Consider the following 26,549-nt stretch of genomic DNA (forward strand, 5'->3'; position numbering starts at 1 on the left):
GTTTTGTTTCTCATAATTTATGCCATTATACTGAATCACTCAAACAGTTACTCAGTTCTCACAGTATTTTACTATTACTTGAGTAATTATTTGGGTCACTATTTTTCACTTCTCCTTGAGTAAAATGATTTCAAAGTAAAGTTACTCTTACTTGAGTAAATGTTTTAGCTCTATCCGCCTCTGGGTGGAACACAAAGTAATGAGGACAAAGTAATGAGGACAAAGTAATGAGGACACTGGTTGGATAGTGAGAGTCCTTGTAATGAAAATACTTTCTCTCTTCTCAGGGTGGTCATTATCAGCAAAGTGGAAGAAAAAGTGGACGGTATGGATTATTAATGTTGACATTGTGCTGTACTGACCTTCAGATCCTTCTGTACTTTTATTTCTTCTGTCCACAGAGCATAAGCCCCACATCGAGAGACGCACCAGGACCATCATTGAGGAGATTGTTGATGGAGTGGTCGTCAAGCATAAAGTTGATACACAGGTTGAAGACATACAGTAATAAACCAATACTTTGCTGTTTTTGCAAGTTTTTAACATAACATTACTCAAAACAAGATTATTTTAGAGAGCGACACAATGGAAGTGGCTCTCTGCTGCAATAATAAAGCTGTCCACTGGAGATTTTTTCTGGTCTGTGTTTTATTTGTTTAATCAGTTTTTTTTTTTTTAGCAAAATGTATGACATTTCAGTTTCATCCATAACAGTTGTTATCCAGACTTTTTAAATATTTTTTTTAATTTGAGCATACATTTTGCTCAAAAGGGGTGGGCCAAAGCAAGAAGCTTATGAGCGCCTACTCAATATGATAAAACATTTCATTTCACAATAGTACAATCAATGTAAAAGGGAACAAAAACAACAACAAGGAACAAGGATGAAGTGCACAGTCTGGTCATGGTTGGCGAGATGGCATTTACGTTAGGGGCTAGATGCAAGTTTGCCATTTTATACTCACAACTGTCATCTCAGGCCATATGTGTAACTGCACCTTTTATATTAAGCTCGTGCATGATGGCACTTCGGACCAAATTAACCACCTTTTTGAGTTACAGTTCATGATTTTAGAGGCAGTTGTGGTGAACAGGTCTGAGCTCATTCTACACATTAGGACATGACTGGAACATGTAGGGGGAGGAAAATACATATATATTTTTTTACATCTTTAAACTCTGTATAGTGCCTTTAAGTTTATGTCTGAAATTACATGTCTGTCATGTACTACACACCTTCCCCAAACAAGTATTACTAATTACAGCAATAACAATTCTATGTAATGAAGTCATGATCACTCTCGACCCCTGAAGCTTCAGTTTCCACAGCAATAATAAGAAAATAAGTTCACACGTTTGGTCATGCATTTAGCCGCATCATTTTGTGATTAGTCTCATTGACTGAAAATAAGAACTTGTTGCCTTTCAGAACAGCTTATTAACACAGACCAAACTCACAACCATTGTTTGAACTGTTCATATAATTAACAGAATGAAACACTATTACAAGAACGGTCTTGTTTCATGTAAGATCCCTACAAAGAAAGTAACAAAAGGTTACTAAATACTGATCTGGTTGCTCCACTTGTCATTACCATGCTCAACACCATACTAATCTATGCATTTTTGTTTTATTTTATGTTTTGTTTTATAATATGTACAGTGTATGATGTAAGCCCTTGTTTGTAGATTGTTTGTAGATTGATTGAAAAAGAGAGGTTTTCATCAGTTTTGGAATATGGCTTTAACATAAGTGGGGCGACATTGCTTTCCGGATGCGCTGTACGTAACAAATGGACCTCCAGGTGTCACTGTTGCGTGGTTCTAGAAGTTACAAACTGCGCACTGCTGTTGCAAGGTTTGGTGGAAAAAGCATTATGACACAGCAGCTACACATTAAAACCACTTCTATTCAGTGAAAGTGTGTGGAAGTTCTTTGTGATTCAGTTCATAATGAAGTCCAAGTGAAATAGAAATACGTTTTAAATTGTGGGCCACAAAACAAAGCCACCTACCCGATGATGATGATGATAACCAGGGGTCTCCAATCTTTTCAATATAAATATTCATCGTAAATAAACTCTTGGTTGGTTATATTGAAAGTGCAATTTGCAGCTTGGCGTGTGTTAAAATGATGCGATGCTTTATAACCCGCAGCCACTCATGTAGCTTTGGCTGAAAGTGAGGTTGCAATCTGATTATATGACCGCTGGAGTTTTATTTTATTGTAAGCGAATTAGCCACACTTTAATGATCTGTGAAACCACAAGCTGGAAGCCTGGATGCTACAAGATCTGCTGTTTGACAGACAGCAATTGGCTCAGCTGCATATTAATGCTTTTTATAACTTTTAACCCAAGGCCATTGCATTTCTGTGTGTGGATTCAAAATGATGAATGCACTTTTTCCTCATTTCTACTTCTCTGTAAATTATGACAAAACATCTTGCCCGACTAGCAATCCATATTCTTGTCCAAAGTCTTAAAGTCAGCGATGTTAGGACATATGTTGGAGCGCGACCTCATTGGGTTAAAATAAAAAATAAAAATAACGTGCCCCCTTCCTGTAGATTGGGCTCTAGACGGCCGCCTGATTTGTCTATGCCCTGGGCTGGAGACCCACTGCTGCTTTGCCATAGGTTGGAGATTCATGCTGTAGGCTTCGCTTGAAAAGTTTGTACTTTTCCTCTGAAAGTGAAGTTTCTTTTTTGGGTGAGGCTCAACGTGAACTTGTCAAGTGAATGCAACTTGTCAAACCTCTTTCTGGTCCAAGATTACACAACATTTGGAATGTACCTAAATGAGAAATTAATTACTGTTTATGAATCAAACTTTAGCAAGCACCTTCAATTCACTTTCTTGACAACTGTTCAAGACCAGACTTGAAACTGCAGATTTATTCATATGTATCATGGCCCAGAATCAAAGGCACATCAAATATTGCCTGTATTATTCACTGTGTTGACTGAACATTGGGCTGTATGCGGTTTTAACAAATTCTCTTCCTGGTGTCAAACCTCATGCCTTCTTGTAAAGGTCATGTGAGATCAGCGTTTCAAGATCTGCTGCTCTTTGCTCAGAATTAAATAAGTCCGCTTTTCTGAAGAAACAGAGTTATACGTTTTTTAAGTAAATATATCAAAGAAAACAAAATAAAATGGTATGTTATTTCAGGTGAAGGAATGTATAATGGCACAATGCTGCAGGGTGCGGCCTCTACCTCCAGGATATAACAGCAATAGAAACCAGTCTGGGCTTGAACTTACTCACACAAAGAAGTTGGAACGTTTTCAAAAATGCTGCCCTCCATTGAGTCATGACAGGTAGAACTCTCGTTAATTCTTTACGAGTGAAGAAGAGGCATTGTCTTAACTTGAGCTCATGTTGTGCATGACAGAGAAAGTAGATACGCCCAGATAAAACATCCCTGGGACATTTCTCAAGGCAGGACCGACCCATCTCAAAACACACTCTTCCTGTTTTAGTGCCTGCGAGGCACTTCGAACTTGGACCTGAAAGTGCTCTGCTCTAAATGAAAAGTAGATAGTGCGTGTGACACAGTTAAACTGTCAGGAGGATTTATATAGATTTTGCTTTGGCAAAAGCTCAGCAAATTCAGATGTTGCCTGCTGCACCCCACACTTGTGCAAGTCATTAGTCATGTAAAGCATATGTGAAACTACAGAATAGCCCAACATCATGATTTCAGTGGCAATCACTGGATTATCATCGAAATGTCAAGTATGCTGCATATTCAACTCAGTGATGTTGTCTGAATAAAAACTCAAATGTTTGATATGGCCTCATACACTAAAACAGTTAGAAAAGGCTTAAAAACAGTACCATCAGCAATAATTTTTCATCATTATGGAACTGATTTCTATTTAGATTTGGTAGATTTATAACTAACTAAAAAGTGTGATCGTGGCCCGACAGCAGCCACACCTTAATACTGCACATACCAGTTCTGGAGGGATAGGATTACAAAGTTAATCTGAAACTTATTAAACAATTTATAAACCTTATAGTAGAAATAAAATCTAAATGTTAATAAAACCCAGTAGCAACTTGCAGTTTGACTTGGGTTAAAATAATGCAATACTTTACAATCCGCTGCCACTATATAAACACATTTTACTTACTTACTAACTGTCAAAGTGACGTTGCAATCTGATTAATTGACCGCTGGGGTTTTGTCTTTGTTTTGTTTCAAATTAATGAACTTTTTTGATCCGTGAAACCAAACCAAAAGGCTGGAAGCCTGAATGCATGATCTGCAGGAGCTGTTTGACTGACAGCAATTGGCGCAGCGGCTCATTAATGCTTTTTATAATTTTTAACCCAAGGCCATTGAATTTGGGTGTACTCTGGCAAACGATGACTGACTTTCTCTTATTTCAACCTCTCTGGAAGTTATGACAACACATCTTCCAAAAAGTAAAAAAAAAAAAAGGAAAGAAAATGTTTTCTGTTTCCTGCGTGACTCTGAGTCCCCTATTCTTTAAATGATCGACACTCACTTGTACTTAAAATGTACTGTGCATTCATTTTGAGTGAGCAGCGGATGTGAAAAATGTATCTCATGGAAGAACCAGATATGCTTCATACTCCACTGCTGCGGTTTCAGTGCGTGAGCCAGGACCACATTGCAAATGTGTGGGACAGATCTTGCAACAACCTAATGGAAAACAGATTAAGGAAAGCTAATCTGTTGTTATTTTTGACACAATTATATGAATACTTGTTTATTTAAAGCACTCTTAATAGAAGTTACAACATTGCATTTGGCAGTTGTGTAATGAAAAATGTTTTTTTGAAAGAAAAACATTTACAAGCACCACTACTCTTTTTCGTGTTTTTAATTGATTAATAGTTGCACGGAAACAAATATAAGCAAAAAAAAAGTTGTTTCTCAAAGGGGATTGCATTTTTGTAAGCATATTAGACAAACACAGTCAACTCAGTGTAGTGTGTTTTACTGTGTTTGGGAAAAGTGTGAAAACTGTGAACAGAAATTATATACAAACAGGCAATCAAACAATGCGAGGAAGAGACCAGAACCAGGTTTGAATCACTGTACGAAACCTAAAATAACATACTTGACCTTTGTAAAACAGGTGTGGCTGTGACTGCAGTATCAGAACACTAAGTGCATCAGTCACTAAAAACATGTGCAATAGGTGAATCCTCTAGCCAGGTGATTCTGACCATCATCCTGCCGCCCACTGCTCTTTACATGTCATCCCAGTGGCGTCATAGGATGGGTCAAATGCAGAGGACAAATTTTGTTGCACAGTTGTTGTATAATGACAAATAAAGCACCTTTACCTTAACCTGAAGTACATGAACAAGATGGGAAGTAGTGTTGAAAGTGGAGTGTAGAGTTACGGGTAAGTGCATTGCTGCTGGGAATTGTAAAACAAAATAAAAAAATACAGTACAAAAAACCTGCTTGGGTGGGTTGGACACAGCCCGAGTATTGGCTAGTGCCCCTCCCCAAAAGTGGTTCTACCAGCTCCAGCCCACAAAGGAGGCAGCTTTGAAGGAGAGCGTATAAAAAGGACAGAGGCGACACTGTCAGCATCAGTCACAGTCTACTCTTCAAGACAGGCAGATCTCTGAGCAACATTCAGCAATGGCATCATCCTTCAAACAGTCCTTTTCCATGAGCAGTGGCAGGTCAGGGAGCGGGGGCGGCTATGCCAGAAGTGTCAGTGGTACACCAGGTAGTTTGAGAGTGTCCACCGCAAGTCGCAACTTCAGTGCAGGAGGTGGTGGCAGCTATGGTGGAAGCTATGGCGGAGGCTTTGGAAGTGGTGCTGGGGGTGCATATGGCGGTGGATTCGGCGGTGGAGATAACATGCAAATCAGCACCAACGAGAAAGCCACCATGCAGAACCTGAACGACCGTCTGGCCAGCTACTTAGACAAGGTACGCAAACTGGAAAGCGCCAATGCTGAACTGGAGCTCAAGATCCGCCAGTTCTTGGAGGGGAAAACCTCTCCTGATGCCCGAGACTACACTGCATATTATGCTACCATCGCCGATTTGCAGGGAAAGGTATGTGTCATCAAAATTATACAAATTATTTCTCGGATTTTTTTTTACTGAAACATTCAAACTTATTGCAGATCCAGGATGCCACTCGTATCAACGGAGGCATCTATCTGGCCATTGACAACGCAAAACTGGCAGCAGACGACTTCAGAACAAAGTAAGTTGGAGCCTTTGATATTTAAGCCGATCTACATTCGAGCATGAACAAACAGTTTTATTTTTCCAGATATGAGAACGAGCTTGCCATGCGCCAGTCAGTGGAGGCAGACATCGCAGGGTTGAAGAGGATGCTGGATGAACTGACCTTAGCCAGATCTGACCTTGAAATGCAGATTGAGGGTCTCAAGGAGGAGCTGATCTTCCTCAAGAAGAACCATGAAGAGGTGCGTAGAAAACATCCTGTGTGTGTTAATATAGATTGATCACTTAAAAAATAATTTATTTTGCTTTATGGATGTGCAGGAAATGTTAGCCATGAGGGGTCAAGTGGGAGGACAGGTGAACGTGGAGGTTGATTCTCAACCTCAGCAGGACCTCTGCGCCATCATGGCTGAAATCCGTGACCAGTACGAAGCTGCGGCTGCCAAAAACCAGAAAGAACTTGAACTGTGGTTCAAGAACAAAGTAAGATTTTAGCTGCAATATTTCTATCCTATGCAATGGTGTAGATTATGAAATATGACCATGCTCTGAACTGTGCTCTATAACAGACAGAAGAACTTAATAAAGAAGTAGTATCGACCGAGCAAACCATACAATCATCCAAATCAGAAATTTCCGAACTTCGTCGCACACTTCAAGGCCTGGAGATTGAACTTCAGTCACAACTCAGCATGGTAAATTCAATGTTTGTGTTGAATGTACAGTAGTATATAAAAAGTAGTTGACCAGCTCTTATTTTATTCTAATGTTTCTTTCTTTGTTTAGAAATCGGCCCTTGAGACAACTTTAGCAGAAACAGAAGGACGGTACTCCATGCAGCTCTCGAGTATGCAGAATATGGTGACCTCTCTGGAAGCTCAGCTCACAGACCTGCGCGCCAGCATCGAGCAACAAACCCAGGAGTACAACATGCTGCTGGACATCAAGACCAGACTCGAGATGGAAATCGCAGAGTACAGAAGGCTGTTGGATGGAGAGGGGTGAGAATAATCAGATTGGTTTATGGGCTTTGGTTGCAAATAAAATATCTGACTATATTTTTCATTCACTTCTGCAGCGGTGGCTCTTCTTCTTCTTCTTCTTCAACGTCCGTCAAGTACATCGTGGTTCAAGAGGAAGTTGTGGATGGCAAAGTGGTTTCATCATCAACTTCATCAACATCCAAAATCACAAGCTAAAGCTAAATGCAGTACACAGCACATGCAAATGTCAAATAAAGTTCAGTGCTGAAAATCTGGTTGTTCTTGATTATTTCAGTGACAGTCTGCAGCCAAAAATGATGACATGAAAAGTTAATTGTAAGAAATGTTTTTCAAAAGCAATCATGATTAAAGGATTGAAGCTATAACAAGATTAAGACCAAAATCTAGACGGGGTGCCTGGGAGTTCCTCTGTGGTCGTCCCTGGCTCCTAACAAATTGTCCCTATATACAGTATAATAATGTAACACGTATAGTGTGTTGATCGGTGTTACAGGTCTGAAGAAGTTCGTGGATAAAGTAGCACACGGAGAGGCTCTTCAGGAAACTTTATTTGAAGACATGTAATATTATTAATTTAACAGCCAGTAACAATTGACAGTGAGTTTTCTATGTGGACTCATATCCCTCTGCCAAGAATAAGATAGTTCCTGACAAGTAGTACCAACACAGTAATAAAGGCAATGACAGATTAATATTAGATAAATTGGGGAAAATAAATAATCTTACAACAACAGCACCATGAATAAACTACTACTATACACGGCATTCCAAATTATTATGCAAATGATATTTTTCTAAGATTTTCAAAATTATCCACTCAAATGCAATTTCAAGCCTTTAACTGTTCGAAGATACTATAATGTGATTGAATAATATAAACAACACAAAATCTACTGTTCCAAATTATTATGCAACTCATCGTTTCAATACATTTTAATGCTTGTAATTAACTGAAAATTGTCATTTGTTGAATTTGTAGCATTAGGAGGTCATATTTACTGATATCAAAAGCTATTTCAATCAAAAATATCTTTCAAGGTCAAGATATATTTTAACATAGGAGCCCTTGTGTGATAGCAGGAAATCCATTAAACTTGTGAGTTTTTGTAGAGTTTCTGCTTGGATTTGTTTGCAAGATGTTAGAATAGCCTCCCAGAGCTGCCGTTTGGATGAAAACTGCCTCCCACCCTCATAGATGTTTTGCTTGTTGATGCTCCAAAGGTTCTCAATAGGGTTGAGGTCAGGATGGGGTCCACATCATGAGTTTCTCTCCTTTTATGCCCATAGCAGCCAGTGATGCTATTCTTTACAGTTTGACATGGTGCGTTGTCATGCAAGAAGATGATTTTGTTAGGGAAAAGCACGGCTCTTCTTTTTGTACCATAGAAGACAGTGGTCAGTCAGAAACTCATGATTCCAGACCAAAACATGACTCTGCCACCTCCTTGCTGATGTCACAGCCTTGTTGGGACATGGTGGCCATTCACCAACTATCCACGACAAGACTGTTTGAAAATGAGTCTTCATGTATTTCTGGGCCACTGCAGCCGTTTCTGCTCGATAGCAACCAGCAACTTCAAATACCTGTTTGCTGCTTTGTAGCAGCTGTTCTATTAATCTGATGTATTTGTCTGGCAGAAACTGTCCTCATTGTGCCTTTATTTGCACAAACCCGTGTGTGCTCTGAATCAGCCACAAATCTCTTAACAGTACAGTGATTACGCTTTTCATACCTAGTCCAAGACATTCAGCTATTTCAAGTTTTTCATCAGCAGGGAGATAGTTTTTCTTTCCCATATTGCTTGAAAATGGTGGTCTGCTTAATGTAGAACGTCCTTTTTCCTTAACTGGGTTTACCTGACAACTAATCATCACAGGCGTCTGAGATTGATATCAATGATTCAAAGAGCACTGAGACACAACACCATCCATGAGTTTCATTGAAAAACTTTTTTACCTTTATAACACTGAAATACAATTTGCATAATAATTTGGAATGCAGTGTATTAATTGCTGTAATGAATTAAATGTTTAGATAGTCTACTGTGCATTTTTATTGGCTGTTACTGACTGGTGCTGGTTGTATCACGTTTCCACTGCTCATCAGTGTTGGGGAGAAATTGTATGTAGATACGCTCGTCTCAGAAGATGGTGAAAGACAGTTGTGCTTTTATATGCACTGAGACTTGGCTCAACTGTACTGTATCGGACAGTGGAATCCAGCTTGAGGGGCTTTCCTGCTGCAGAGCGGACAGAGTGATCTCCGAGGGAAGTAAGACCCGCGGCGGTGGACTCTGTGTCCACAGCAATGATGCCTGGTGCCGTGATGTCGCTGTGGTCTGTTACTGCCAGCATACAGGCCACTGGTTAGAGTCACTAAACCAGTTCGGAAACAGATTCAAGTACGGGGGAAAGACTCCTAGAAACTCGTTGTATGAAACTTTCATACAATGAACAGGCCCAAGGATATACTACCTAAGTGTGGCCAGGAGAGCGCAGAACATCTCAGCACATCACATGACGCATGGTGCACATGCACATTGTTGAATGAAGCTGAAATAAAATGATTGAGTACTGCAAAGTCTTCCTTTGATTTTAGGAAAATGTCTGTATTCTAAATACACTCAAAGGAAAGAGTAACTGTACCTGAATATAGTTATTCAAAATGAGTATTCTAAATACAGGTACAAGTATTAAATCAGTATACTACCCAACCCTCATCAACAGAACATCCTGGAAGAATTGATGCCATGCTATATCAATGAGCCAAATCAGCATTGTCAGTACACATGCGCGGTAATGTTCCGGTCAAAGTTCACAACTACCCACAGTGTCAACAAAGCCTATTCAAACCATACTATCATAGTTGAACAACCAGCTGCTTAGTGACTATTACGTCGCTTAGTAAGTTGTTTTACGGCGATATACCAGGTTTGCATTCATCCTCCATTGCAGTGCGAATGTCCACGTGGGCTTAAGGGGCCTGTCACAATTGTCGCATTGTCCGCAGCGAGTTTGTCCCCCATTTTTTCTGCGCCAAAATTTGAAATTGCCATCAGCCCCAACGATCGCAAAGTAGATTTTAAGAAATCGCAGTCATGGTCACAATAGAGTACGGGCTGCGACTGGATGCGGTTGATTTGGATAGTGTCCAAATGCGAGCGGTGCAAGGTAGAACGCGAATGGTGAGAGGCTGGTGAACGAATGTTTCACGGGCCACAGACACAGATTGTGGACAGTGGTGCGGACTAGAGAGAACTTATTTTCGGGCTTGGACGGATCAGCGCGTTTACAAATGAAAGTTGTGTAAAATTAAAATGGGCCTGTTTAGTTGAGCGACTTAGTGTTTGTTTTTCTGGAAAAAAATCAATAAATAAACTGAGCCTGCGGTGCACGATGTTGGCCGCCCCACACATGGCTGGAGGCATTAGCGCATCACTGCTTTTACGCACCAAGCTCAGCAAGACCCTGAGCTCAGGCCCTGCTCAGGGGAAGTGATCAGCTTCTGTCTGACTTATTCCTGACAGAGCCTTCGAGGGAACATTTACAAGTTATGACGAATAAAGGACAGACGTCCACAATCAATAATGATCACTTTTTAATAAAAAAAAATAAAAAAACGAATCATCATTATCGCAAATAAATACTCTTGGCTTTAAAGAAATAGCCTATAGATACTGCCTGTGATTTGATTGAAAAAACTAATTAACAACTCCAAGCCCTCCACGCGCTCATCCAGCGGACTCCACGCGCTGGTCTAAGGACGTCACTTGCTTCAGTACGCAGCACAGGCCACAGTCAAATCGGGGATGGAAACTAGCAGGAAACAGCTCAGCTGCTGTTTGTCAGAGGTTTTTAATATGGACTCTTCAAAAGGGCAGCACCGTAGTACAGGGGTTAGCGCTCGTGCTTCACAGCTACAAGGTCCTGGGTTCGATTTCCACCAGGACGGGGCCTTTCTGTGTGGAGTTTGCATGTTCTCCCCGTGTCTGCGTAGGTTTCCTCCGGGTACTCCGGTTTCCCCTACCACTAAAAACATGTACAATAGGCCAGGATGAATGTGAGTGTGTTGGAGTGTGCGCATGGGGGACGACGGATGGAAATTAGCCCAAGGCTACAATCCGGTGTGGCTTGTTTACATGCATGAGACCCATGTATGTTCATTAACATGCACTGTCCCGACCAAACATAAACCAAACCAAAAGCAGAGGATATTGATCCAGTAGGAAAACACGCGCGCACTTTGGAGACGCGCGGGGACGAGCGGCAGGTGAACAGCGAACATACGGCTCATGTCTCCTCATGTAACCATCATCAACACGCCGTCCCCGCGGATTTCGTAAGGATTAAGGACTTTAAATGGACGTGGGACAGACTATTGGAGCCTTTTTAATTTGTGGAGCCTTTTGTTTGGACAGCGGTTGTGAACTGCAAGTCGAGCCAAGGGAAACCTTTGTAAATGAGCCGGATATAAATTCTTGTAAACGTTTAGAACACCACATTGGTTCACAAACTGCATTATATTGTTCTGCGTGAAGGTTTGCAGGTACCTCTCCCACGTATTCATTTCTTTACTTCACTTAGTCGAGATAAATACGACATTTCCCTGCATCAAATTTTTCGCACTGCCTTTGTTTGCATAATCACGAGGACCCGTGCGCTAAGTTTGCTCCACGCTCTAGACCAAACTGAGGAAGAGGAAACAGTGTCTAGCCATATATCTACAGCAGCAATCGCACAAGACTAATAGTGGCGCTCACCAGTGTCTCATCAGTGACTCACCAGTGTCTCACCATCTGCGCGACTGAGACGATTTATCTCTCACCATTCTCACGACCGTAGCGGCCATTCAGTCGCAATCGAGCGCCACTGAATTTTGTGCATGCATGACATTCAGCTGCGCCACATTATCCAACTGACTGCGATCCACACCTTTTCATGCGGTCAATAGCGGTCGCTCGTGCAGATGCTCGTGCGCCAAAAGTGAGTGTTCGCACGACATTCATATTTTGAGGCCGCAAATGATCGCATAGTGTCCGTACACCAATTGTGACAGGCCCCTAATCAGTCTATGGAAGAGTTTTGCCCTATTCTCGAGCACAATAAAGGAACCTCACAGCGTTGTATATAACGTATGTGTATAACCCTTGAACGCCTCAGCCTCTCCTCTGGTGCTGCTTTACTTTGTGATCATGAGGAGAAAAAAGAACTGACAGCTCCTGTAGATATTGGATTATTAAACAAACGGACATTTCACAAGGATTTCAGCTGCATCAGAGCAGGTCGGTTAGATGTTTGTCTGTTTTTGTAAACTTTTATCATAATGCTAAACTGTTAGCTGCTAATTGTTGCTGCTCTTCTGCTTCAAACATTTGTGACCAGTCACTAGAACCATGGACACAAGTGGGGGCATTTTGAGATTTTCACAGATTGTTAGTGTAGTCTCCAAGCTTTCTAACAATGTGTAACACATGGAGCTCTGATAATATTTGACCATTTTGTAGACACTTGAATTTAGGACTTCATCGAAGGTTGAAGTGAGTAAACGGCTTTCAAAGAAAGAGCAGTTCTCACCACTCTCTGCAGCTGAGGTGACAATAGGGCTCATTTACATCTCATTTAGGTAAGCCATACCCCATAAATAAATGTCTCTTGTCTTGCACAAATGAAGTTGGTTGGATAGTGGATATTCCTCTCACAAACACACGCACACACACACACACACACACACACACACACACACACACACACACACACACACACACACACACACACACACACACACACACACACACACACACACACACACACACACACACACACACACACACACACACACACACACTAGTGATGCGTGGGTTCACATGCGGTCTCCGCGGCGCTGTACGCACATTCATTGTACACAGCCACGACTTATCATCTTTACAGCTGTTTTTTTTTTTACATAAATATGCGTCGGATTTTCACAAAACAAGCAGCATTTTGCAGCTTGTGATCCAATGTCTCCTATTTTCCACATAATGTGTGTCTCTGTGTGAGTTTGCGTTACGTCCTCGAGAGAGAGAGAGAGAGAGAGAGAGAGAGAGAGAGAGAGAGAGAGAGAGAGAGAGAGAGAGAGAGAGAGAGAGGTATACACGCCAGTCCCGTTCATTTTTGCACGGAATTAAAGTCCGTGGGGAAAAGAAAGCACTTTACCAACGTGCACTACATCACAAGAGAAAAGAAGCAAGCCGAAATATGACACAGAGGGCTGAAGGAGCACAGAACAGAGTGGCACTACGCAGGCCCAGGGTTGAGGCGTGTTGGGGGTGTGCTATGAGGTGAGGGAGGTGCGCTGCCGGCCCTCTTCTGCTGTTAGCGAGTGTGGCGCACATGGGGGTACACATGGGTGCACATGGTGGCACACATGGTGGCGCATCTAGTGGCACTTGATGGGAATGCAACGGCAAAATGGGATTGCTGAGAGTAGCTTTAACATCTTATGTTAGGATTTTTTATTTTTTTTTGTTAACGTATATTTAGGGGGAAAAAAGTCATACATGAATCTAACTCTCTGCAGTTAAGCAAAAGCTAAAAATATGACTTGTTGGACACATCTGCTAAAACAACTCCATAATAAGCTCTGTCAGGATAAACATTTTTCCGTTTTTGATGTTACTTCTGCCACAATGACATAAATACTTATTCATTTAAAGAAACAAAAGATAAGTTACAACATTGCATTTGGAAGTTGTGTAACCCTTGGGGACGCCTAATAAATGATGGCAAGAAGCGAACAAGTATCAGCTCGTTCTAGATTTGACTTGATTCAAATGTTAAACAAATGTTGTTGTGCCAAGAAAAAAAACTAAAAATGTTTTATGAAGGAAAAACATTTACAAGCATTCTTTTTTGTGTTTTGATTGATTAATAGTTGCATGGAAACAAATACAGTAACAAAATAATGTTTCTCAAAGCGTTTTTATGAGTACAAATAAAAGTCAACTCAGTGTAGTGTGTTTTACTGTGTTTGAGAAAAGTGTGAAAACTGTGAACAGACATAATCAAGCAATGTGAAGAAGAGACCAGAATCAGGTTTGAATCACTGTGTGAAACCCAAAATGACCTTTGTGAAACAGGTGTGGCTATGACTGCAGTGTCAGGACATGAACGAGATGGGGAGTTAAAAGTGGAGTGGAGTAATAACCAGGTTATGAGTAAGTGCTTTGCTGAAGCGGCTTGTAAAAAAATAAATAAGAATAATCAAGAATAACAGTGAGAAATCATGGGTGGGATACAGCCAAAGTATTGGCTAGTGCCCCTCCCCAAAAGTGGGTCTACCAGCACCAGCCCACAAAGGAGGCAGTTTTGAAGGAGAGCGTATAAAAATGACAGAGGAGACACTGTCAGCATCAGTCACCGTCTACTCTTCGAGACAGGCAGATCTTTGAGCAACATTCAGCAATGGCATCATTCTACAGAAAGTCCTTTTCCGTCAGCGGTGGCAGGGCAGGGGGCGGCTATGGCTCTAGTGCCAGTGTCAGTGGTTTAGGCAGTGGTTTGAGAGTGTCCACCGCGAAGAGCACCTTCAGTTCAGGAGGTGGCAGCTATGGTGGTTTTAGTGGAGGTTACGCCGGAGGTTTTGCAGCTGGGGGTGGAGGTGGATTTGGCGGTGGAGCTGGGGGTGGAGGTGGATTTGGCGGTGGAGATGGCATGCAAATCAGCACCAACGAGAAAGCCGCCATGCAGAACCTGAACGACCGTCTGGCCAGCTACTTAGAGAAGGTACGCAAACTGGAAAGTGCCAATGCTGAACTGGAGCTCAAGATCCGCCAGTTCTTGGAGGGGAAAACCTCTCCTGATGCCCGAGACTACTCTGCATATTTTGCTACCATCGCCGATTTGCAGGGAAGGGTATGTGTCATCAAAATTATACAAATTATTTCTAGGATTTTCTTCTTGCTGAAAAATCCAAACTTATTGCAGATCCAGGATGCCATTTGTGTCAATGGAGGCATCTATCTGGCCATTGACAACGCAAAACTGGCAGCAGACGACTTCAGAACTAAGTAAGTAGGAACCTTTGGTATTTAAGCCGATCTACATTCGAGCATGAACAAATGGTTTTATTTTTCCAGATATGAGAACGAGCTTGCCATGCGCCAGTCAGTGGAGGCAGACATCGCAGGGTTGAAGAGGATGCTGGATGAAATGACCATGGCCAGATCTGACCTTGAAATGCAGATTGAGGGTCTCAAGGAGGAGCTGATCTTCCTCAAGAAGAACCACGAAGAGGTGCGTAGAAAACATCCTGTGTGTCTTTAATATAGATGGATCCCTTAAAAGTGTATTTATTTTGCTTTATGGATGTGCAGGAAATGTTAGCCATGAGGGGTCAAGTGGGAGGACAGGTGAACGTGGAGGTTGATTCTCAACCTCAGCAGGACCTCTGCGCCGTCATGGAAGAAATCCGTAACCAGTACGAAGCTGCAGCTGCCAAAAGCCAGAAAGAACTTCAAGTGTGGTTCCAGGCCAAAGTAAGACTTTAGCTGCAATATTTCTATCCTATGCAATGGTGTAGATTATGAAAAATGACCATGCTCTGAACTGTGCTCTATAACAGACAGAAGAACTTAATAAAGAAGTAGTATCGACCGAGCAAACCCTACAAACGTCCAAATCAGAAATTTCCGAACTTCGTCGCACACTTCAAGGCCTGGAGATTGAACTTCAGTCACAACTCAGCATGGTAAATTCAATGTTTGTGTTGAATGTACAGTAGTATATAGCAGTTGACCAGCTCTTATTTTATTCTAATGATTCTTTCTTTGTTTAGAAATCGGCCCTTGAGGGAACTTTAGCAGAAACAGAAGGACGGTACTCCATGCAGCTCTCGGGTATGCAGAATATGGTGACCTCTCTGGAAGCTCAGCTCACAGACCTGCGCGGCAGCATCGAGCAACAAACCCAGGAGTACAACATGCTGCTGGACATCAAGACCAGACTCGAGTTGGAAATCGCAGAGTACAGAAGGCTGTTGGATGGAGAGGGGTGAGAATAATCAGATTGGTTTATGGGCTTTGGTTGCAAATCAAATATCTGACTATATTTTTCTGTCACTTCTGCAGCGGTGGCTCTTCTTCTTCTTCTTCTTCTTCTTCAAAGGTCGTCAAGTACATCATGGTTCAAGAGGAAGTTGTGGATGGCCAAGTGGTTTCATCAACCACAACCACAAGCTAAAGCTAAATGCAGTACACAGCACATGCAAATGTCAAATAAAGTTCAGTGCTGAAAATCTGGTTGTTCTTGATTATTTAAGTGACAGTCTGCCGCCAAAAATAATGACATGAAAAGTTAATTGTAACAAATGTAAAAAAAAACAGTCAGAATAACTAACGTACAGTATATTATGCGTAATGGTCAATTTTTTATCATAAGAGGCCAGTTGTTTAAAGGTAAACTGAATTACATGAGTTCAGTGGTGTAATTCTCCATAATGTAAATGCCAGTGACATGAGCAGATTGTGCATATAATCCATAGTTTTTTCCTTGTTGGTTCCTTTTACATTGTAAAATGTGAAATGCAATTGCTATTTTGATTTGGAGGTAGGTGCTAATAAAAACCTTTGCTTCAACACACCTCTTTTGAGCAGAATGTATACTGCTCAAATAAACTAAACTAAACTAATTGGACTTTGGTTTTCAGATTGGATGAAATCTTGAAAATGGGTTGTTCAAAAGGGAAAGAAAGATTCTGAAATCGGATTATTGCACTGACCCTGAATGTTTTTAATGTCTTAGGGAGACTATTTACATCTGTCCAGGGACTACGGATGAAAAAAAGCCTTTTGGCTAATTCTGGTACATTTACAGGAATGCTAAGGAGTGTACAGTGTCCCTGTCAAATAAATGAATAGATTAGATCATGTAATCCAATCCTAGTTTTAATCTGGATCAAACCTTCACTTTGTGTTGTTCAAAATATTTCAGTTAGATCTGGATAACTTTGATCCAAAACACAGTGTTATTTTGATCCCAATAGGGGTAGGATTTCAGGGTGGATTTTTGGAAGAAAATGTTTAGATTTAAAAATGGTCAAATAATAATTTTCTATCAATTCGCATATATACTTTTATTTATATATATATATAAAAAAAATGTTTTATTTATATTTAAATAAAAACATAGCATATAGCAGAGCCCAATCTTGTGTTTCTAAACCTTGACTGCAGACCAGTTGGGGTGCACTCTGTGGTGCAGTAAGTGGCTGGACAGGGTCTGGACAGACTCCCATGGCAATGTTTTGCAACCATGATCAAAACATACCACAGCTGAAGCAAGATATTAAACTTAATATCAAGTCACAGCACCCCCTTGTGTAAAAAGCAACCAAACAAGTAGGACGACCAACTACTGTCTCCCCTACATTATCATTATTATTTTTTTTTTTTACAACAATAAGTTATTTTTGAAGGGTTGACCCACAAGGATTGGGGCCCTTACCTTACCAGCTTACCTTTGCCTAAATCTTCTACTAAATGAAAATGACAAACAATATCAGCATAAATGACCTCATCATACAGTGGGAACCAGATGTTTAAAGACACATTTGCATTTTTTTTCTCATTGTCTGACTTTTACTTTTTTAGGTAAAAAAAAAAGTTCTAAATTATTTCTATTTGTCAAATGCCAGAAGAATGAGAGATAAGAATTTACTACACCGTTTTATTTTACTTTTTACAAAACCAAAAGTTAGCATACATTTAATTCATATTTGGTAGCATTGCCTTTAAACTGTATAACTTGGGTCAAACGTTTTGGATTTCCTTCCACAAGCTTCTCACAATAGTTGGAATTTTGGTCCAAACATTCCTCCAAACAGAACTGGTGTAACTGAGCCAAATTTGTAGGCCACCTTACGTGCATATGCCTTTTCAGCTTTTTCAACTGGATTGAGAGCAGGACATTGTGATAGCCACTTCAAGACACTGACTTTGTTATCGTTATAACTTTGTAACCAGTATTGGCCATATGCTTTGGGTCATTGACCTTCTGACCCATCTGCACCCAAGCTTTAACTGCCTGGCTGATGTCTTCAGATGTTGCTCCAATATTTCCACATAGTTTTCTTTCTTCATGATGTCATCTGTTTTGTTAAGGGCACCAGTCCCTCCCACAGCTAAACAACCCCACAGCATGATGGGTGCAAATGCGCATTGTTAGATGAAGCTGAAATGAAGTACTGCAAAGTCTTCCTTTCATTCTAGGAAAATGTCTGTATTCTAAATACACTCAAAGGAAAGAGTAACTGTACTTGAATATAGTTATTCAAAATTAGTATTCTAAATGCAGGTATAAGTATTAAATTACTAAATAGTTATTACCCGTCAAAAACAAGGAAATTTATTGCAACAGTGTGTCCCATGTGTGGATCAGTTTGACACAGTTTGGTTGGTTGTCCCTATTATTTGGATTTTGGGTGTTAATATATATTTAGGGAAAAAAATCATACGTGAATCTTTCTCTCTGCAGTAAAGCACAAGCTAAAATATGACTTGTTGGACACATCTGCTAAAACAACTCCAAAATAAGCTGTGACAGGATTAACATCTTTCCTTTTTTGATGTTTCTTCTACTACAGTGACATAAATACTTATTTATTTAAAGAACTCTTAATAGACGTTACAACATTGCATTTGGCAGTTGTGTAACCCTTGGGGACGCCTAAAAAACGATGGCAAGAAGCGAACAAGTATCAGCTTGTTCTAGATTTGACTTGATGGAAATGTTAAACAAAATGTCGTGCCAAGAAAAAAATATTTTGTTTCATGAAGGAAAAACATTTACAAGCATCACTACCCCTTGTTTGTGTTTTGATTGATTAATAGTTGCACAGAAACAAATACAAGTGACAAAATAATGTTTCTTAAAGCATTTTAATAAGTACAAATAAAACATTAGACAAATAAAGTAACCTCAGTGTACTGTGTTTTATTGTGTTTGAGAGAAGTGTGAAAACTGTGAACAAACATAATCAAGCAATGTGAAGAAGAGACCAGAATCAGGTTTGAATCACTGTGTGAAACCCAAAATGACCTTTGTGAAACAGGTGTGGCTATGACTGCAGTGTCAGGACATGAACGAGATGGGGAGTTATGTTAAAAGTGGAGGGTAGTAATAACCAGGTTATGGGTAAGTGCTTTGCTGAAGGGGCTTGTAAAAAAAGAAATAAAAAATCCAGTGAGAAATCATGGGTGGGACACAGCCCGAGTATTGGTTAGTGCCGCTCCCCAAAAGTGGTTCTACCAGCACCAGCCCACAAAGGAGGCAGTTTTGAAGGAGAGCGTATAAAAATGACAGAGGAGACACTGTCAGCATCAGTCACCGTCTACTCTTCAAGACAGGCAGATCTCTGAGCAACATTCAGCAATGGCATCATCCTTCAAACAGTCCTTTTCCATGAGCAGTGGCAGGTCAGGGAGCGGGGGCGGCTATGCCAGAAGTGTCAGTGGTACACCAGGTAGTTTGAGAGTGTCCACCGTTAGTCGCAACTTCAGTGCAGGAGGAGGTGGTGGCAGCTATGGTGGAAGCTATGGCGGAGGCTTTGGAAGTGGTGCTGGCAGTGGTTTTGGCAGTGGATTTGGTGGTGGAGCTGGGGGTGGAAGTGGATTTGGCGGTGGAGATGGCATGCAAATCAGCACCAACGAGAAAGCCACCATGCAGAACCTGAACGACCGTCTGGCCAGCTACTTAGAGAAGGTACGCAAACTGGAAAGCGCCAATGCTGAACTGGAGCTCAAGATCCGCCAGTTCTTGGAGGGGAAAACCTCTCCTGATGCCCGAGACTACACTGCATATTATGCTACCATCGCCGATTTGCAGGGAAAGGTATGTGTCATCAAAATTATACAAATTATTTCTAGTATTTTCTTCTTGCTAAAACATCCAAACTTATTGCAGATCCAGGATGCCATTTGTGTCAACGGAGGCATCTATCTGGCCATTGACAATGCAAAACTGGCAGCAGACGACTTCAGAACTAAGTAAGTAGGAACCTTTGGTATTTAAGCCGATCTACATTCGAGCATGAACAAATGGTTTTATTTTTCCAGATATGAGAACGAGCTTGCCATGCGCCAGTCAGTGGAGGCAGACATCGCAGGGTTGAAGAGGATGCTGGATGAAATGACCATGGCCAGATCTGACCTTGAAATGCAGATTGAGGGTCTCAAGGAGGAGCTGATCTTCCTCAAGAAGAACCATGAAGAGGTGCGTAGAAAACATCCTGTGTGTCTTTAATATAGATGGATCCCTTAAAAGTGTATTTATTTTGCTTTATGGATGTGCAGGAAATGTTAGCCATGAGGGGTCAAGTGGGAGGACAGGTGAACGTGGAGGTTGATTCTCAACCTCAGCAGGACCTCTGCGCCGTCATGGAAGAAATCCGTAACCAGTACGAAGCTGCAGCTGCCAAAAGCCAGAAAGAACTTCAAGTGTGGTTCCAGGCCAAAGTAAGACTTTAGCTGCAATATTTCTATCCTATGCAATGGTGTAGATTATGAAAAATGACCATGCTCTGAACTGTGCTCTATAACAGACAGAAGAACTTAATAAAGAAGTAGTATCGACCGAGCAAACCCTACAAACGTCCAAATCAGAAATTTCCGAACTTCGTCGCACACTTCAAGGCCTGGAGATTGAACTTCAGTCACAACTCAGCATGGTAAATTCAATGTTTGTGTTGAATGTACAGTGGTATATAGCAGTTGACCAGCTCTTATTTTATTCTAATGATTCTTTCTTTGTTTAGAAATCGGCCCTTGAGGGAACTTTAGCAGAAACAGAAGGACGGTACTCCATGCAGCTCTCGGGTATGCAGAATATGGTGACCTCTCTGGAAGCTCAGCTCACAGACCTGCGCGGCAGCATCGAGCAACAAACCCAGGAGTACAACATGCTGCTGGACATCAAGACCAGACTCGAGTTGGAAATCGCAGAGTACAGAAGGCTGTTGGATGGAGAGGGGTGAGAATAATCAGATTGGTTTATGGGCTTTGGTTGCAAATCAAATATCTGACTATATTTTTCTGTCACTTCTGCAGCGGTGGCTCTTCTTCTTCTTCTTCTTCTTCTTCAAAGCTCGTCAAGTACATCGTGGTTCAAGAGGAAGTTGTGGATGGCAAAGTGGTTTCATCATCTTCATCAACTTCCACAACCACAAGCTAAAGCTAAATGCAGTACACAGCACATGCAAATGTCAAATAAAGTTCAGTGCTGAAAATCAGGTTGTTCTTGATTATTTAAGTGACAGTCTGCAGCCAAAAATAATATCACCGCAGAAGCAAGATATTAAACTTAATATCAAGTCACAGCACCCCCTTGTGTAAAAAGCAACCAAACAAGTAGGACGACCAACTACTGTCTCCCCTACATTATCATTATTTTTTTTTTTTTTTACAACAATAAGTTATTTTTGAAGGGCTTGACCCACAAGGATTGGGGCCCTTACCTTACCAGCTTACCTTTGGCTAAATCTTCTACTAAATGAAAATGACAAACAATATCAGCATAAATGACCTCATCATACAGTGGGAACCAGATGTTTAAATACGCTTCATAAAAAGACATATTTGTATTTTTTTTTCTCATTGTCTGACTTTTACTTTTTTAGGTCAAATAGAATTTTCTAAATTATTTCTATTTGTCAAATGCCAGAAGAATGAGAGATAAGAATTTACTACACCGTTTTATATTACTTTTTACAAAACCAAAAGTTAGCATACATTTAATTCATATTTGGTAGCATTGCCATTAAACTGTATAACTTGGGTCAAACGTTTTGGATTTCCTTCCACAAGCTTCTCACAATAGTTGGAATTTTGGTCCAAACATTCCTCCAAACAGAACTGGTGTAACTGAGCCAAATTTGTAGGCCACCTTACGTGCATATGCCTTTTCAGCTTTTTCAACTGGATTGAGAGCAGGACATTGTGATAGCCACTTCAAGACACTGACTTTGTTATCGTTATAACTTTGTAACCAGTATTGGCCATATGCTTTGGGTCATTGACCTTCTGACCCATCTGCACCCAAGCTTTAACTGCCTGGCTGATGTCTTCAGATGTTGCTCCAATATTTCCACATAGTTTTCTTTCTTCATGATGTCATCTGTTTTGTTAAGGGCACCAGTCCCTCCCACAGCTAAACAACCCCACAGCATGATGGGTGCACATGCGCATTGTTAGATGAAGCTGAAATGAAATGATTAAGTACTGCAAAGTCTTCCTTTCATTTTAGGAAAATGTCTGTATTCTAAATACACTCAAAGGAAAGAGTAACTGTACTTGAATATAGTTATTCAAAAGTAGTATTCTAAATGCAGGTATAAGTATTAAATTACTAAATAGTTATTACCCGTCAAAAACAAGGAAATTTATTGCAACAGTGTGTCCCATGTGTGGATCAGTTTGACACAGTTTGGTTGGTTGTCCCTATTATTAGGATTTTGGGTGTTAATATATATTTAGGGGAAAAAAATCATACGTGAATCTTTCTCTCTGCAGTAAAGCACAAGCTAAAATATGACTTGTTGGACACATCTGCTAAAACAACTCCAAAATAAGCTGTGACAGGATTAACATCTTTCCTTTTTTGATGTTTCTTCTGCTACAGTGACATAAATACTTATTTATTTAAAGAACTCTTAATAGACGTTACAACATTGCATTTGGCAGTTGTGTAACCCTTGGGGACGCCTAGTAAACGATGGCAAGAAGCGAACAAGTATCAGCTTGTTCTAGATTTGACTTGATGGAAATGTTAAACAAAATGTTGTGCCAAGAAAAAAATATTTTGTTTCATGAAGGAAAAACATTTACAAGCATCACTACCCCTTGTTTGTGTTTTGATTGATTAATAGTTGCACAGAAACAAATACAAGTAACAAAATAATGTTTCTTAAAGCATTTTAATGAGTACGAATAAAACATTAGACAAATAAAGTAACCTCAGTGTACTGTGTTTTACTGTGTTTGAGAGAAGTGTGAAAACTGTGAATAGACATAATCAAGCAATGTGAAGAAGAGACCAGAATCAGGTTTGAATCACTGTGTGAAACTTAAATAACATACCTGACCTTTGTAAAACAGGTGTGGCTGTGACTGCAGTGTCAGAACATGAACGAGATGGGGAGTTATGCAGTGGAGTGTATATAATTGTAATAACCAGGTTATGGGTAAGTGTTTTGCTGAAGGGGCTTGTAAAAAAAAAAAAAAAAAGAAAAAAAAAATGTACAGTGAGAAATCATGGGTGGGACACAGCTCGAGTATTGGCTAGTGCCCCTCCCCAAAAGTGGGTCTACCAGCACCAGCCCACAAAGGAGGCAGCTTTGCAGGACAGCGTATAAAAATGACAGAGGAGACACTGTCAGCATCAGTCACCGTCTACTCTTCAAGACAGGCAGATCTTTGAGCAGCATTCAGCAATGGCATCATCCTATAGAAAGTCCTTTTCCATCAGCGGTGGCAGCAGGGCAGGGGGCGGCTATGGCTCCAGTGCCAGTGTCAGTGGTTCAGGCAGGAGTTTGAGAGTGTCCACCGCTCAGGGCACCTTCAGTTCAGGAGGTGGCAGCTATGGTGGTTTTGGTGGAGGTTTTGCAGCTGGGGGTGGGGGTGGATTTGCCAGTGGATTTGGTGGTGGAGCTGGGGGTGGAGGTGGATTTGGCGGTGGAGATGGCATGCAAATCAGCACCAACGAGAAGGCCGCCATGCAGAACCTGAACGACCGTCTGGCCAGCTACTTAGAGAAGGTACGCAAACTGGAAAGCGCCAATGCTGAACTGGAGCTCAAGATCCGCCAGTTCTTGGAGGGGAAAACCTCTCCTGATGCCCGAGACTACACTGCATATTATGCTACCATCGCCGATTTGCAGGGAAAGGTAAGTGTCATCAAAATTATACAAATTATTTCTAGTATTTTCTTCTTGCTAAAACATCCAAACTTATTGAAGATCCAGGATGCCATTTGTGTCAATGGAGGCATCTATCTGGCCATTGACAACGCAAAACTGGCAGCAGACGACTTCAGAACTAAGTAAGTCAGAGCCTTTGGTATTTAAGCCGATCTACATTCGAGCATGAACAAATGGTTTTATTTTTCCAGGTATGAGAACGAGCTTGCCATGCGCCAGTCAGTGGAGGCAGACATCGCAGGGTTGAAGAGGATGCTGGATGAAATGACCATGGCCAGATCTGACCTTGAAATGCAGATTGAGGGTCTCAAGGAGGAGCTGATCTTCCTCAAGAAGAACCACGAAGAGGTGCGTAGAAAACATCCTGTGTGTGTTAATATAGATTGATCACTTAAAAAATAATTTATTTTGCTTAATGGATGTGCAGGAAATGCTAGCCATGAGGAGTCAAGTGGGAGGACAGGTGAACGTGGAGGTTGATTCTCAACCTCAGCAGGACCTCTGCGCCGTCATGGCTGAAATCCGTGACCAGTACGAAGCTGCAGCTGCCAAAAGCCAGAAAGAACTTCAAGTGTGGTTCCAGGCCAAAGTAAGACTTTAGCTGCAATATTTCTATCCTATGCAATGGTGTAGATTATGAAAAATGACCATGCTCTGAACTGTGCTCTATAACAGACAGAAGAACTTAATAAAGAAGTAGTATCGACCGAGCAAACCCTACAAACGTCCAAATCAGAAAGTTCCGAACTTCGTCGCACACTCCAAGGCCTGGAGATTGAACTTCAGTCACAACTCAGCATGGTAAATTCAATGTTTGTGTTGAATGTACAGTGGTATATAGCAGTTGACCAGCTCTTATTTTATTCTAATGATTCTTTCTTTGTTCAGAAATCGGCCCTTGAGGGAACTTTAGCAGAAACAGAAGGACGGTACTCCATGCAGCTCTCGGGTATGCAGAATATGGTGACCTCTCTGGAAGCTCAGCTCACAGACCTGCGCGGCAGCATCGAGCAACAGACCCAGGAGTACAACATGCTGCTGGACATCAAGACCAGACTCGAGTTGGAAATCGCAGAGTACAGAAGGCTGTTGGATGGAGAGGGGTGAGAATAATCAGATTGGTTTATGGGCTTTGGTTGCAAATCAAATATCTGACTATATTTTTCTGTCACTTCTGCAGCGGTGGCTCTTCTTCTTCTTCTTCTTCAACGACCGTCAAGTACATCGTGGTTCAAGAGGAAGTTGTGGATGGCAAAGTGGTTTCATCATCTTCATCAACTTCCACAACCACAAGCTAAAGCTAAATGCAGTACACAGCACATGCAAATGTCAAATAAAGTTCAGTGCTGAAAATCTGGTTGTTCTTGATTATTTAAGTGACAGTCTGCCGCCAAAAATAATGACATGAAAAGTTAATTGTAACAAATGTAAAAAAAAACAGTCAGAATAACTAACGTACAGTATATTATGCGTAATGGTCAATTTTTTATCATAAGAGGCCAGTTGTTTAAAGGTAAACTGAATTACATGAGTTCAGTGGTGTAATTCTTCATAATGTAAATGCCAGTGACATGAGCAGATTGTGCATATAATCCATAGTTTTTTCCTTGTTGGTTCCTTTTACATTGTAAAATGTGAAATGCAATTGCTATTTTGATTTGGAGGTAGGTGCTAATAAACTTTTGCTTCAACACACCTCTTTTGAGCAGAATGTATACTGCTCAAATAAACTAAACTAAACTAAACTAATTGGACTTTGGTTATCAGATTGGATGAAATCTTGAAAATGGGTTGTTCAAAAGGGAAAGAAAGTTTCTGAAATTGGATTATTGCACTGACCCTGAATGTTTTTAATGTCTTAGAGAGACTATTTACATCTGTCCAGGGACAACGGATGAAAAAAAGCCTTTTGGCTAATTCTGGTACATTTACAGGAATGCTAATGAATGTCCCTGTCAAATAAATACATAAAAAAATTAAATCATGTAATCCAATCCTAGTTTTAATCTGGATCAAACCTTCACTTTGTGTTGTTCAAAATATTTCAGTTGGATCTGGATGACTTTGATCCAAAACACAGTGTTACAGTGCCTCTCGAAAGTATTCATACACCTTGAACTTTTGCACATTTTGTCATGTTTACAACCCTAAACATGAAGATTTTATTTCGATTTTTTTACTGAATGTTCACACACAAGTAACAGACAACTGTGAAGTGGAAGCAAAATGATACATGATTCTGTTATTTTTCAAAAAATAGAAAAGTGAAAAGTGGGGCGTGCATAAGTATTCATACAGCATTTTCTGAGTGCATTAAATTGCCTTTATAACATTCATAATGACTCCAGAATGTTCACATCTTGGCCTCACCATTAAATAGAGGCCACCTGTGTGTAATC

General features: G+C 40.8%; 3 protein-coding genes across 4 annotated transcripts; all 3 read left to right on the forward strand.

Annotated features, from left to right (window-relative positions):
• Nucleotides 1–5,596: 5,596 nt before the first annotated feature.
• Nucleotides 5,597–7,421, forward strand: LOC306960288 (keratin, type I cytoskeletal 13-like). Its single transcript, XM_079552667.1, has 7 exons — nt 5,597–6,060; nt 6,132–6,214; nt 6,284–6,440; nt 6,520–6,681; nt 6,768–6,893; nt 6,985–7,199; nt 7,277–7,421. The coding sequence occupies exons 1-7, from the start codon at nt 5,635–5,637 to the stop codon at nt 7,395–7,397; spliced, it is 1,290 nt and encodes a 429-aa protein (XP_079408793.1). The 5' UTR covers nt 5,597–5,634; the 3' UTR covers nt 7,398–7,421.
• Nucleotides 7,422–14,607: 7,186 nt separating this feature from the next.
• On the forward strand, nt 14,608–16,450 carry LOC306960287 (keratin, type I cytoskeletal 13-like). The gene is made up of 7 exons (XM_079552666.1): nt 14,608–15,095; nt 15,168–15,250; nt 15,320–15,476; nt 15,557–15,718; nt 15,805–15,930; nt 16,018–16,232; nt 16,310–16,450. Exons 1-7 carry the CDS (start codon nt 14,646–14,648, stop codon nt 16,419–16,421), a joined length of 1,305 nt encoding a protein of 434 aa, XP_079408792.1. The 5' UTR covers nt 14,608–14,645; the 3' UTR covers nt 16,422–16,450.
• A 3,121-nt stretch (nt 16,451–19,571) lies between these two features.
• On the forward strand, nt 19,572–25,493 carry LOC306960286 (keratin, type I cytoskeletal 50 kDa-like). Of its 2 annotated transcripts, XM_079552665.1 has the most exons (8): nt 19,572–19,827; nt 23,894–24,117; nt 24,190–24,272; nt 24,342–24,498; nt 24,578–24,739; nt 24,826–24,951; nt 25,039–25,253; nt 25,331–25,493. In XM_079552665.1, exons 1-8 carry the CDS (start codon nt 19,611–19,613, stop codon nt 25,446–25,448), a joined length of 1,302 nt encoding a protein of 433 aa, XP_079408791.1. In that variant the 5' UTR covers nt 19,572–19,610; the 3' UTR covers nt 25,449–25,493. The 2 variants fall into 2 exon arrangements, with proteins under 2 accessions (XP_079408791.1, XP_079408790.1); XM_079552664.1 differs by lacking the exons at nt 23,894–24,117; nt 24,190–24,272; nt 24,342–24,498; ... (2 more) ...; nt 25,039–25,253; nt 25,331–25,493 and adding exons at nt 20,142–20,224; nt 20,294–20,450; nt 20,531–20,692; ... (1 more) ...; nt 20,992–21,206; nt 21,284–21,440 and having other exon boundaries at nt 19,572–20,069.
• Nucleotides 25,494–26,549: the final 1,056 nt, after the last annotated feature.

Source organism: Gobius niger, assembly GCF_951799975.1.
Source record: "Gobius niger genome assembly, chromosome: 3".
In the NCBI taxonomy this organism is placed as follows: Eukaryota; Metazoa; Chordata; class Actinopteri; order Gobiiformes; family Gobiidae; genus Gobius; species Gobius niger.